This window comes from Boleophthalmus pectinirostris, unplaced genomic scaffold (genome assembly GCF_026225935.1).
Source record: "Boleophthalmus pectinirostris isolate CB_2022bp ecotype Guang Dong unplaced genomic scaffold, ASM2622593v1 HiC_scaffold_1, whole genome shotgun sequence".
Taxonomy (NCBI): Eukaryota; Metazoa; Chordata; class Actinopteri; order Gobiiformes; family Gobiidae; genus Boleophthalmus; species Boleophthalmus pectinirostris.
The window spans coordinates 10,437,130-10,451,641 of record NW_026570970.1 but is presented as its reverse complement, the minus strand read 5'-3'; the positions used below and the strand labels follow the sequence as shown (position 1 = coordinate 10,451,641).

General features: G+C 38.1%; 1 protein-coding gene across 1 annotated transcript in view; it reads left to right on the top strand.

The window, feature by feature from the left end:
• gli2a (GLI family zinc finger 2a) overlaps positions 1–14,512 on the top strand; it is a 210,261-nt gene that overhangs the window by 176,637 nt on the left and 19,112 nt on the right. The window contains 3 exon segments of the mRNA XM_055152490.1: positions 910–1,020; positions 2,508–2,648; positions 11,833–11,982. Coding sequence (XP_055008465.1) covers positions 910–1,020; positions 2,508–2,648; positions 11,833–11,982 — 402 coding nt within the window.

The following is a 14,512-nucleotide window of genomic DNA, read 5'->3' as shown; positions in this document are numbered from 1 at the left end:
TATTATGATGTTTACTATGTTTTTGTCAAACGGGTAGTATAATCTGTCATATGCACTTCAACAATATTTTGGTGGGAATATACAACCCCCTTCACTGCTCAATAAATCCCACCACCACAACTGCCGGAGTTTCCCCATTCTTTTCCATACTAAGTGGCGTCAATGGCTTCCTGTCGTCACATCAAAGTCTCTATACCAATAACTTTTTTCATATTTTCTTGTGGTTTTGGCGATCGTAAAGAAGTCTAAACTGTTTAGTCTCGGCGGCGGTCTCCGGGCTGACTTATGGGCCCTGGTGCCTGGTGTGACCAAGACTCCCCCACTCCGCGCAAAAGGAACGCGACTCTCAGCCAAAACGCGTAACCACGAAACGACGCCAGCATTCTCTTATCTGATACGACGCTGCTTCCCGCTGCGGAGAAGTGGTGAAATAGATTCTCGCGGTTTCATAAAGCGGGGTGATGGTTAAATGAAAAGAAAAAAAAAAAAAAGTAGGAGTAGAGTGGGAGACGTGTGTGTTAAAGTAATCATGCTTTGAGGTTCCATGAAAGCCCATCGGGGAGTAGTATACTGGATTCACTGATTTGTAAATGTCACAAAAAGAAATAGTTGTCATGCTAACAATTTTACTCAAATATTAAGTAACCAGGCTGGTTTTGAGCAGGGGCGTTTTTGAGAAAAGGGCAGGACGGGCAAATGTTTAGGGGGCCCAAGCTTCAAGGGGGCCCCAAAACTTAATTTAGATATTTGAGTTTTATTTTGAAATTATATCTACATTTGTACAACCATGTCATATTTAAAAAGTGTTCTGGTGTTTTATTCTAATTTTGTGACAGAAAAGTTACACTCTCGTTGTTGTCTTTGGTCTCGCAAATGCAAAATGGTCCTGATTTTGGATTGTCTCTTCAGAACGCAGGCGGAGACCCGGCAGTAAGCAGTACAGTCAACCCGCTCAACACCAAGAGGTCAAAGGTCAAGACAGAAGCTGAAGGACCCCTGCCCATCTCACCGTCCACTCAGGTACAAAATTAAACCTTGTAAATGGGCAACCACTGATAAACATTTATATGTTACCTATACTAAATGCTCTTTTGATTTTCTCTCATCGCTATGTAGCTGTATTTAAAGCAAAATAATTTAACATTTTACAACTGTATTGTCTCTATCTATATGCCTCTAGCAAAAAGGTTTCAATAGAATGTTTAAGTGTGTACTGCAATTTTTAGATATTACCTTTTTTAGCATCTTAACTAGGGTTGCATCGAAATAAAAATTTGTGGCTGAAACCGAAATCGAAAAAAAAAGTAAACGCTTGGTCGAATACTGAAACCGAAAGTGAATATCAAATGCAGTTAAGTTTTTTACTATTTGTGTTTTTTAAAGAAAGTAAATGTTTATATAATATTCTTTAAATATTCCAGTAGCCTTTCCAGTAAGTGTTTCATTCATATTAGACTAAGCTTTCAAATAAAACAACAATTCTAAAAAAAAACTTAACTGCACCTTATTTGATTGCGTCATTGCCTCACACGCCTCCATTCAGCCTTACTTTTAACTCATTCCACCGCAAGCCGATATTGCAATATATGATTGAATATATTCGGTTGCAGAATATTCAGTGCATCCCTAATCTAAACAACGGATACATTTACATTTATTTACTTGTAATAAACTGTTAAGGTTCAAAACGAGACCGCTGTGTGCTGTTTTCATCTAAATATAAAGCATTTTTATCCTCCACGAACCAAGAAATAAGGGTGGTGTGCTGTTAGAATGCCAGTTGTTGTAACATTAGCGTAATGGCAAAACTCTGCTCTGGCCTCTGAAAGTTGTGAAAATCATTTATAAACTCAATGCTGTGAATAATTAGAATGCTACAATTGCATTAACAAAAAAAGGAATAACTTTGTATCTCTGCAAACACTGAACCAGCTCTGTTTACAATATTTAAGGCAGATAAAATTTGCAGATTTATATTATGGACACCAGTAAAATTGACAAAAATAGCAAATGCTTTTTAACAAGGGTTTAAAAAGTCCATCTTGGCGTATTACATTGTTTTTTTCTGTTTGTGTTGTCCATACCAAACTAAAGTCACGTGTTTATTTGGGGGTTAACCTTCGACACCTTTAACTACATTAACTCCATCCATCTTCTCTTGTACGTCTACACAGCCTCTTACCAGTAATACCTCTTACATTAACCACAATAGATTACTTTTTAAATGCGATTAATTAAGCCACCGCCGCGCCTCTATTTCAGATTGATCAGAAGGTAATGAATAAAAATGCTGTTTAAATCAATGCGTCGCCGCTGGTTTGATATCTAGAAACAACTCATTAGGATTACGGAGAAGATAAGATAACACAGATGCAAAATAGTACTCGCAAATGTTTGTCCCAAGTATTGACCACAGATTTGGTTAAAAGATGCAGCCGAACGCGCACATTTGTCATTTCTTCTCATCGGAGTGGGCGCATTAATCTTAAAGTGTTCTCTGGCTGTAGGATCACGGAGGAGGGGTCTTGGACTTGAGCGAGGATCTGGATAAAGACGAGTGTAAACAGGAACCTGAGGCCATCTACGAGACCAACTGTCACTGGGAGGGCTGCAGCAAGGAGTATGACACCCAGGATCAGCTTGTGCATGTGAGTATTTGCTAAAGGGCCCATATTACGCTTTTTTCTGATCTATGTTATAATGTTCCTCATCAGAAACATACCCAGAGTTGTGTTTTGTTTCATTCACACCTTTACACCCAACTGACCTACTGTGGAATCCTGCATTTTATGATATGCAGGATTCCCACCTGGTGCCTCCGCTCAATTTCATTTCTCTCCAGCAACTAGGTCAGAAATCAGAATACAATAGACGGTTCACAAAAAACCCGGAAGTGCGAGTTCGGGCATCAACCAATCAGTGTTGTCAACAATTACCAAGATCGAGGATTTAAAGTCGGAACAAAGAGAATGTTTGGTGAATTTTATGAAGGGGAAAGACGTTATTGCCCTTCTTCCTACGGGATTTGGGAAAAGCTTAATACACCAGTTATCCCCTTTAGCAGCACATTACATGTCACGACCAAATAGCAGCGATTGGTTAAATGATAAAAAGTACCCGCCTACTGTCGAGCAAACAAAATCAAAGGCGAGGTCAGACAGTGTGTACAAAGTGAAACGAAGTAAAACCAGCAGATGAATCAGTCTAGGATTCCACAGTATGTCATGAAACATTTTCTATCTCCACGGACATAAGTGGATACGGCCCCTACAGCAGGTTATAAGTAAGATCCATGGAGAGGCAAGCCTGCTCACAGTACGAATGTATGTATAACAACATACATTAAAGCAATAAAACAAATACCGTATTTTTCGGACTGTAAGACGCACTTAAAATACCTTAATTTTCTCAAAAATCGACAGTGCGCCTTATGTATTATTTCTGGTTGTGCTTACTGACCTCAAACCAATTTTCACACACATTCCACTGAGTCGTATCCTTTAGTCTGACAGAAGCTGGCCACATCAGCCACAAGGAGCGAGCTGTTTTTTTTAATGCTTATAGTTTATGCAAATGAGCCAGGTGGTTTTAAGTTTTGTTTCTGTAAAACTTAAACAAATGTGCACAAAGCTGCATTAAACACTTTATTACTCAATGTATATTTGAGTCGTCCTTGTAGGAAAAAAACAAAAAAAACTGAAATTATCCACCCACATTCACATTCATAATACACATTCACCAAGACAGGGAGGCAACGCCGGGCGAATTACACCACGATCTGCCAAAGGATCGTGGACAACTGGACTAAGGGATCAGTCTCAAGTGTCGTCCGTTTGTTTTCACTTTATGCGCCTTATAATCCGGTGTGCCTCATGTATGAAAATAGACGAGAGAATTCAACATTACTGATATTGTACCTCATAATCTGATGCGCCTTATAGTCCGAAAAATACGGTATAAACACTCACAAACACATATAATACTATAATGTGGAATACCCCAGGGACAAATTGGTAGAGGACCACCCCACCAGAAACATTACCTAATTATTTACTGCGGTGCATTTAAAAGAGCTTTTAGTGTTTTCTGGGTAATACTAGCAACAGCTAGCATGCAAACATGTACTTCCTGATTCTGGACCAGTAAAACTTTTATAATTAAATGCAAACAGGACCTGGTTGACCTATTTTGACCTCAAGAGCTGCTTATGGAAGACACATTTTGCACAAATACGTGGGGAAAAAAAAATCTGAGATCTTTTAACTAAGAAATGAGGAAAATTATGATAAAAATGAAAAGCTCGGATGATTTTCTTCTCGCAACAGTGACAATATTTCATTCACAGCCAATATTTCAAACTTGAGTTAAAAGTAAAAGGAAAACACGACAGTACATCTTAATTAAACGCCTTTACTCGAATCGTGCACTTGACCAAAACTCCCAAACACCTTCTTTGTGTCCCTCATTAAACGTGGCTGTGATCTTTCCCGTCTGCCGGTAATGAGCCCGCGGGCCCTCGCCAAATCCAACCGCAGCTGTAACCCCCACTCCCCATCCCGCGACCCCTCACCCACCTCGACCTCCGACCCCCGACCCCTCACTCTCCAACCCGGGCCCGTAAATCCAGTCCCCCCTCGTGGGTTGAGCTCGCCGGTCGTCACGTGAACACTAAGAGGTGAGCGTGTCAGGACCAAAGACCCGAGAGCTGATGGGAGTTCACTACAAGTCAGAACCAGGGAGAACTTTGGCCCTCCCCGGCTCCCGTAGTGTGTGAAAGCATGCCAATTTGCGAGGAAAGGACAGCTGAGGCAATCTGCTGAGGTCAATGCGTTTTAAAGCCATGGTGTGTAACAAAGTTTGACAATACAGACTGGGAAATCATTATGGTTTGATGAAGTGGCTGCTAAAAGACCAAAGTTGGAAGTGAAGGCGTTAAAGCGGAAATTGTCAGTCCCTCGTGACCGTAAAGTGTTAGCAGCTACACTAAACTATGTACGTACTTCTTTAGTTATTGTTTAGCAGTCTGTAAATTTTGAATATTTTCTCTTCAGATTGCTTTTTCGGTTGGATATGCCATCGCTCTGCTTCAAATGTTCCACAACATGACATTAAGCAGATTGCCTACATGAAGCTCTTTTTTAAAATGCAAATGACTGTTTCCCACGGACATTTTTCCACTGTCTGATATCCTCTGTGGCTGAAGTATTCTCTGATCAAGCGTTTTGCATCGGCTCATACGATATATGGGAGCACAAAGTCTGGAGGAGTACAGACGGTTTCCTCCCCATTTTTAAACCGATTCTCCTAAATGCTGCCGATACGCCATTATACAGTAGCTACAAGTTAGAAACACGTTCAGTAAGTTCTGTGGTCGTCTGGAACATGTCAAATACATCTGCTTATATCAATATACGGTGGAAATAAGTTCGATATAAGTTACAGATAGGTTCAAAACATGTTACTCTTAAGTTATGTGTACGCTAGACATTTTCTCAATGTGTTTGGACTTGTGAGAAACTTACAATTAACGTGCTTTGAACCTATGTGTAATCGAGCTTATCTCCAACGCATATTAACGTATGCAGATGTATTTGACATGTTCCAGACGACCGCAGAACTTACTGAACGTGTTTCTAACTTTTAGCTACCATATAAGTTACACATAGGTTCAAAACACGTTGCTCAGAAATTCTGTGTACGCTAGACATTTTCTCAACGTATTTGGACTTATGAGAAACTTACAATTAACGTGTGTCAATGATCATATAACTTACCTACAACTTATGGCCCACGTATGTAGGACGTATAAACATACGCTGACATATGTCGAGAAATTTTTCGACGACTTTGCCGTATGTCGCCGTATGCCAGCGTGCTTCAGCGTGCTCATAACTTATACAATACTTACCTAGAACTTATCCGACGCACGCCAGCGTATTTACCACATTTTTCATACGTCAAGGTGTGACTATTACATTTGTGCACTTACAGGTAGTTTAAATACATAGAATTCTGACTGTGAGTGGGGTTGCCTCATCAGCTGATTAGGATTCGTTTGCTTAACAGTAGGCAGGTACTTTTTTAATTTAACCAATTGCTGCTATTTGGTCATGATGTACAGTATGTAACGCGCCAAATCCCGTAGGAAGAAGGGCAATAACGTCTTTCACCTTGATAAAATTCACCAATGATTGTCTTTGTTCCGGCTTCAAATCCTCGATCTCGGGAATCGTTGCCAACACAGAATGTCTGTCTTCGTCTACATCCATCTCGACCGCTTTGTTTACTGTTGTGCTGAACCACAAAAAGGACCCAGACAGACGCTTGAGTTTGACGTCATGGCTTCACAGCTCTTCGCTACAACTTCCGGGCTTCTTGCAAACCGTCTGGTGTATTCCGATTCCTGATCTAGTCGCTGGAGAGAAATGATTTAGCCTGGTTTGGTCTGGATGGAGAAAAGCCGATGGCGGACTCAACACCAGAAAAATTACACAATGCACTAGGGATACAACAATACCTGAAATATCGTAATATCGTATCGTCAAAAGTCTCACAATAATATCGTGGAAAATCACAATATATCGAATTACAAGTCTCTTTTCTTAAGTTAATAGTTATGGTGATTTTTGTCTTCCTTTGTGATTCTTATTCTGTAAAGCACTTTGAATTACTTTGAGTATCAATTGTGCTTTACAAATACACTTGCCTTGCCTCGCCATGGTGCAGCAGAAGCTAAAAACCAGAGGGAACTACATAGACCATGATCCTTTGCTGTTTTAGTGCAGACTACATGAAGAAATAACTGTTATGAATCACTTTTAAATCTTAATTCTTCATATTATATCAGGACAAAAGGCTTTTAAAAGGAAAAAGTATCATTTTCACAATTTTTGTAAACCTCCGCAAAATATCGCAATAAATATCGAACCGTGAGATGCGTATCGTAAAAATATAGTATTGAAGGATTTTGATACTGTTACATCCCTACAATGCACCTTTACCTTGTCATTTTTATTTTATTATGATTATGAAATATAAAGACTCACTGTGTAACTTTTTCTGGTGGAGGGCAAGTGTTTGTCGCCATGGAGATGTTATTACTTTGCCTGGAATGTTCCACAGTACGCCATTAAACTCATCTATCTTACATTTATTCAGTTGTTGATGTTTACTTTTAGCTCACCTCACCATAGATCTAACTTGTAACTCGGACTTTTGGCTTCACCTGCTTGTTTCCATGGAGATAGATCAGTTTAATGACATACTGTGGAACATTCTGGTCAAAGAAATGATATCTGAGTGGAGACAAACAGAAAAGTTACCCATTGCGTCTTTAAAATTGCCATATGCATGTTGATTGGCACAAATTTCAGGAAGTTTCAGTGATACAAAATTGTTTTTAAGCATTTGAAATCAATAATCCTAAATACAAAAATTCTTTCCAAATACAACTTAAAAGTAACTACATCTTTATACTCCAGAAATTCAGTTGTATTTTATCTTGATTTTTAATTTAAGACAAAAAAAGTGTTCTGAAATGTCTAGGTTTATTCGATTGTTTAGCAGTTTTTATTCCAATTCAAAACCTGCACAGTGAAGCCTTATTTAACCATTTGAAATCAAGAAACATAAATACAATTTTTTTCCAAATAGAACTTAGAAGTAGCTACATTTTTAACTCCAGAAATTGTATTGTACCCAACTTTTTTTTGGCAAACCGTTTTTTCCGTGACAGCTCCTCCCCGAGCAGGTTTTGTCTGGTCTCGACCGTCTCACTAAATCAGCAGAAACACACACCTGCCGTTTCACTTTTGTGCTCCCAGACTCCAAAATACCGAGTTTGTGCCGAATATAACCTGCGCATAGAGGCCACACACTTGTTCTTCTGGTCCGTCTCAGCTACAAATAGAAGTGAGGGATTGTGGGTAGGGATGTCCTTGTGCTCAGGGTGGTGCTGTTGGGCGTGTGGCTGTTTGTGGTGGAAAGAGGAAAGCATCTAAGTAAAGCGCTATGGTGAAACATCAGCTAAAGATATACTGTGTAACTTTTCTGGAGGAGGGTATGCGGCACTTGGTTGTCTCTATAAAGATGTTATTGCTTTGGAATATTCCACAGTAAGGATTACCGTATTTTTCAGACTATAAGGTGCACCGGATTATAAAGCGCAATATCAATAATGTTGAATTCTCTCTTCTATTTTCATACATAAATCACACGGGATTATAAGACGCATTAAGTGAAACAACTGGAATGGACAACACTTGAGACTGATCCTTAGTCCAGACGTCCACGATCCATTGGCGGATCGTGGCGTAATTCGCCCGGCGTTGCCTCCCTGTCTTGATAAATGTGTATTATGAATGTGAATGTGGGTGGATAATTAAAGTGTTTTTTTTTTCTGCGATGACGACTCAAATATACATTGAGTAATAATGTATTTAATGCAGCTTTGCGCACATTTGTTTAGGTTTTACAGAAATGAAACTTAAAACCAAATGGTTAATTTGCATAAACTATAAGCACTGAAAAAAACAGCTCGCTCCTTGTGTGCTGATGTGGTTCAGCTTCTGTCGGTCTTACTGACTACGATAGTCGTAATGCTCCTACAATCCATCATGCGGTGCAGCCAAATTCGTACTAAAACATTTTGACAGATTTTTGAGCGCCGTGTGCCACATAAAATCGGTTCAAAGTCAGTAAGCACAACCAGAATTAATACATAAGGTGCACCGGATTATAAGGCGCACTGATGATTTTTGAGAAAATTAAAGGATTTTAAGTGTGCCTTGTAGTCCGAAAAATACGGTAATATCCATGGAAAAAAGCAAATGGCACCACCATGTTAAGTTTAAGGTCAGATCTTTTTTTTTTGAGCAATAAAAACACTAAGATACATAATTGTGTCATACTGTGGAACATTGTAGGCTACGCAGTAACATCACAATGGAGACAACCAGATGGCTGACTCTACACCAGAAAAGTTACATAGTGTATCTTTAAAATTTTGTATCTAAGCCACAGTTAATTGTTCAAAATACCCATGTAACTGAACTAAAATCTATACTTAGTTATTGTACAACAAAAACAAATAATAAGTTAAAAAATGCTTGTACAAAACAGAACTAGTTCTTTTTTCACTTTTCACAACTTTCAGAGACCAGAGTGGAGTTAAAATGCAGTACACAGTGAACTTATTTTGACCTCAAGAGCTGATTTAACAAAATATCTGTGCAGGAACAAGATAAATTTTGCTCAAACGCATGCACTTTATTGCACAACAAAAACAAATGTTAAGTTAAAAATGCTTATACAAAAGAGAACAACAAAACTTTTTCGCTTTTCTCAACTTTCAGAGACCAGACCAGAGTTAAGAACTGGCATGCTAACAGCCTGCTTCCTGATTATCAGACAATAAAACACTGCAGCTAGTACACAGTGGACTTATTTTGATCTCAAGAGCTGCTTATACAAAATATCTCTACTGGAACTGGACAAATTTCGCTCAAATACAGGTCCTTTAAAATTTTTAGTAATTAATTCAGCCAGTAAGTACCATTTTTGTAAATTCTGAAATCAAACACACAAAAAAATCCCAATAATTTGAAATAAATATAGATCGAAACAACAACAACCACTTAGAACTCGTCACCACTTTCAAAATTATCTTTACGACCCAACCATGACACAACAAAACCCTTGTAAAGCACAAATAGCCCAGTTTTGTTTTGTCTTACGCATCTTTAAGGACCTTCAGTCACACACTTCCTTTACCTCAGAGAATAGACCGTAAACAAGATAGTGACTTTTTCCTGTCTCTTCTGTCCTTCAGCGAGGAAATCCACCAACACTCGCGCCGCCTGAAATAACAAATGACATCTTTACACTTATTTTCTGCTTTGAGTGAGTGAATAGCGGCTGTCACTTGTAACGGATAGGCCCGTAATGGATAGGCCCATTCATCTGACTGCGTGTGTTGGAAAGAGGGAAGCGTTTGGTGGGAAAAAGGACAAGAATTTGCTGAGTGGACCTACGCGTAAACAAAATCAGTCTATTTTTGTACCATGTGGTTTGAATTTGGCTGGAAAAAACCCTCACTAGTATCTGTCATCGGAAAGCTAATGTAATTTTGTGTTATTATGTTATCTATTATAATATTATTGGATTGGGTTTTTATGTTGCTATGGTATTTAGACAATCAGATACAATAAAAGTTAAAAGCAAAGACTGAGCGCGGCATCCAAGACAAATATTATTCGTTTATAGGCTTGGTATGATTAAATTACTTTACATTATTAAGTTCATGTTGTTGTTTTAGTTTTTTTTTTTAAGTTATTACATCTTGAGTAGGGCAGCACCATGAATCAAATGCAATATTAAAAAAAAAAAAAAAAAAAGGTAATTTATTCACTAAATTTACCATATTGACAAAGTTTGCTCAATGACGTTCATTCAGAATTCCTTACTTTTATCAAAAATAGATATACCGCTTTTTTTTTTTTTTTTTTTTTACTTTATTTTGCCAAATTTTCCATCATGCAGTGGCACAATGTTGGATTTATTATTTTTTAAAATTAATTTATTTGTTTATTTATTTATTTCAATTTCAATTAGATTTCCAATTTAGGATTTTAAATAAAGATTCAGATTTTAAACATGTCTAAAAGCAATGAGAGAAGATTGAAATATGATCTGCTAGTGCTATTTTTTTGTTATCTATAAAAATAAGATGATTATTCTACTGTCTATCTATTATACAAAAATATTGAAATATTGATATATCGTATCGTTTAATTTGATGATACAGTATCGATATCAGGGACTGCTGTATTGATATATCGCCAAGAGTATTTTTTGGTGCATTTTAAGAAATTATTTTGTTACAGTGCTACAATTTTGTTGCTTGTTTAGTGGAAGGAAACTTGTTTATGCGACACATTTGACATTTTCACTGTTTTGACTTTTAGTATCACAGCCATGTATCGAATCAATTTAAAATCTATCATATTGAATTGTATTGAATTGAAAGTGCATTGTTTCAAGATATGTATCGTATCGTGGCCTATGTATCGAGATATGTATCGTATCGTGGCCTATATATCGAATCATATATCGTATTGTGGCCTGTGTATCAAGATATGTATTGTATCTGCAACTTCTTAATGATACCCAACCCTATTGTCTATTGTCAAGACGACTACTACTGAAACTTTTTCCGTATTACACAAATTGCATCGATTTTGATACTAAAAAAATTTGCTCAATGCTCCTTTATAGAAATATAATGTAATTTTCATGTACAAAATATTAGTACTTTTAAAAACCTTTGCTTAAGGTTTTAAATTAAACACAAATTACACTAGAAAAAACAATATCTCGGTTTTGATTTTACTTTAATTGAGTAGATTCAACTTAACAAGTATATGTGTTTTTCTTAATTCAAGCAATATTCAATTTTGTTTCTTATTTTAAGTGCAAAAAGTTGTTGTTTTTCGCATTTTAAGTGTTGCAAGGTGCATTTTCATATTTTAAGTGCAAAAAGTCTTGTTCCACTGGCAAATCATTTTACTTGTCAAGTGAAATTTACACAAATCATGATAAAACTTTCTTAATTCACGTCATCTTAACTCGACTAGATTTAGCGTTTTGCAGCTTATGTCCGGATAATGTGATTTTTTTTTTTTTTTTGCAGTATCAATACTAGTTTCGATATTTGACGATTCAGTTTGAAATATATCAAAAAATATCAAAAATAAACAGCAAAAGTATTAGTTACGATCATTTAAGTTCTAATTTTGTGCACGCGTTTTAATTCATGTTTTTTTCTATCTCCAGCACATCAACAACGACCACATCCACGGCGAGAAGAAGGAGTTCGTGTGCCGCTGGGATGAGTGTTCCCGGGAGCAGAAGCCCTTTAAGGCGCAGTACATGCTGGTGGTCCACATGAGGCGCCACACCGGGGAGAAGCCACACAAGTGCACGGTAAGAACAGGACGAGGAGCTAAGCCCGTCCAGGCCAGCGCTAAACAACCTGAGCAGAGGCAGATGGAGGTCTCAGGGCAAAAACACAAGAGCGTGCATTCCCATAATATAGTTATAACTCCAAACATGTGGGGCGGGAGTCAGGGGAGTAGCTCGTTTGTTTTTGAGGTTATAGTTTTTGCACATATGGGTCAGGTTGGGACAGTGAGTTCACGTAGGGAGGCTTGGTATCCAGGCGTTTCAGAAGGGTGAAGATTTAGAGCCGTTGCCATAGCATTTAGCAATTTAAAACAAAAACCTGACGTCTTTTGAATGGTGAAAAATCCTCAAAATGTTGCAGCTCACTCTTTTCTTGTTTATTTTTTATTTTTTTTGAGTGATAAAAACACAACCAAAGATACATAATTATGCCATACTGTGGAACACTGAACGTTAAAGATGCACTGTGTAACTTTCCTGGTGCAAAGTCAGACATGGAGATGTTATTGCTTTGCTGGAATGTTCCATGATATGACATTAAACACATCTATCAAGCAAATCGACATGGTTTATAAGTAGGGCTGTACAATATGGCGATAAAAAATTGTTATCTGATACTTTTACTATGTTTTTTTGTCACTTATCTTCATAGTGATTCAGTTAGTTTGAGTTTAATGTAGATAAATGTCAAAACACGGACTCTTCCTATTGGTCAGGAGCAGGGGTGTAGTGGAGTTCTCCCGAATTGTGAAAATAATAAATATAAAATAGCTACTACTTAAACGTCAAACTGGAGCTACTGGCAATAGTGAAGATAAACTGCATAGGCTCATGATATCTGCATTACTGTTCTATAGTGACCTGAGACATGAGGGGACCGGGACTGAACCAGGACTAAACCAGGACTGAACCAGGACTGAACCAGGACTGAACCAGGACTGAGTGTCGGGATGGGCCCACGTAGACTGTTGGGTGACCAGAAGCGAAAGGATCATTGCAGAGCTCCATGTCCCACCGGGCTAAGCGCAGCCATCACCCGATCGCGCTTTGCAGACACCCTGATCCACGGGCTCGGGGTTCTCGCTCTCGCTCTCAAGTCCAAGATTAGTCCTGGTTTAGTCCTGTTTAAGACCTGGTTTAGTCCTGCTTTAGTCCTGCTTTAGTTCTGGTTAGTCCTGGTTTAGTCTTGGTTCAGTCCTGGTTCAGATCTGGTTTAGTGCTCCTGGTTGAGTCCTGGTTTACTCTTGGTTTACTCCTGGTGTAGTTCTGGTTTAGTTGAGTCCTGGTTCATGTGTTGTAGCCTGTGATTTATCTTCTGTAGGTGATTATAAACAGCATTAATGTTGATAACATGATTCCGCATCATTTTGAGTAAAAAACCCATCAACATCGATTTCGTGATCGTGATCTTGACTGTTGAAAATCTTGTATGATATGATTTTTTTTAGCATATCTTCCACCCATAAATGTAAATCAACAAGTACGTGTTTATTCATACTTTATAATTATATCCAAACGGACTTGAAAAAAGATCTACCTTATCAAAAGCAGATGCAAAATGTCAATAAGCATTCCCAGGCTTGCCAAACAGAATTATTTAGTGGTCGAAATGAACTGAACGTGGCCTCTTCCTGTGTAATTATTCTAAAATTATTGTGGTTTCATTTTATAATATCTATACAGTATACATTCAGAACCAATATAAAACATTATTACTAGTAAACTATCTGAAACACTAGTAAACTTATTTAAATATGAGTCCAAATCTGAGCTCTGAAGTCTTGGAAAAGTTTTAAAGCGGCAGAGAATTCCAAGGCCGTTGCAACATCCACATTATTATGATTACGTGTGAAACTTTATCTTCTAAAGCAAAACACAAATTACCTCATCCTCGGTCACGCTGACATCTTCTTTCACCGCTGATAACCTTTTTCTACGCACTACACCAAAACCAGCCTTGAGTTTTTCATTTTTGCTGATTTTACGAGTTTACGTCACAAGGAAATTGTTTTAAAACGTAAATGATTTTGGAAAATGACCAACTTGACTCACAATTTTATAAACTCTAACAATGCACTTATGTAACTTTTCCGGTGGAGGGTCTGCTGGACGCTTGTCTCCATGGCGATGTTGTTGCTTTGTCTGGAATGTTCCAAAGTATGGCATGAACTTATCTAGCTCGATGAAAACAAGCAGGCAATGTCAAGTTACAGGTCAGATCTGTGGAGAAGCGACCCACTCACAAGAGATTTCTGGAAGACTTGTAATTGAATGTTTGCAAGATAGATTGGTTTAATGCCATACTGTGGAGCATTCTGTGAAATCTCCATGGTCACAAGCGGGTGCCAGAGACTTGGAATGTTACCAGGTACAGCTTTAAATCTACTACAACCAAAAGGAATCTATGTGGAATTGCCAGTCTGTGCTCAACTAAAGGTAGAAAGTTGATGTTAACTTGAAAACTACAACTACACAGGGTGACCAGATGAAATTGGCTGAAATTCAGGACAGGGGTGGGGTAGGGAGGGGCAAAATGTAGGCTCAGAAATGT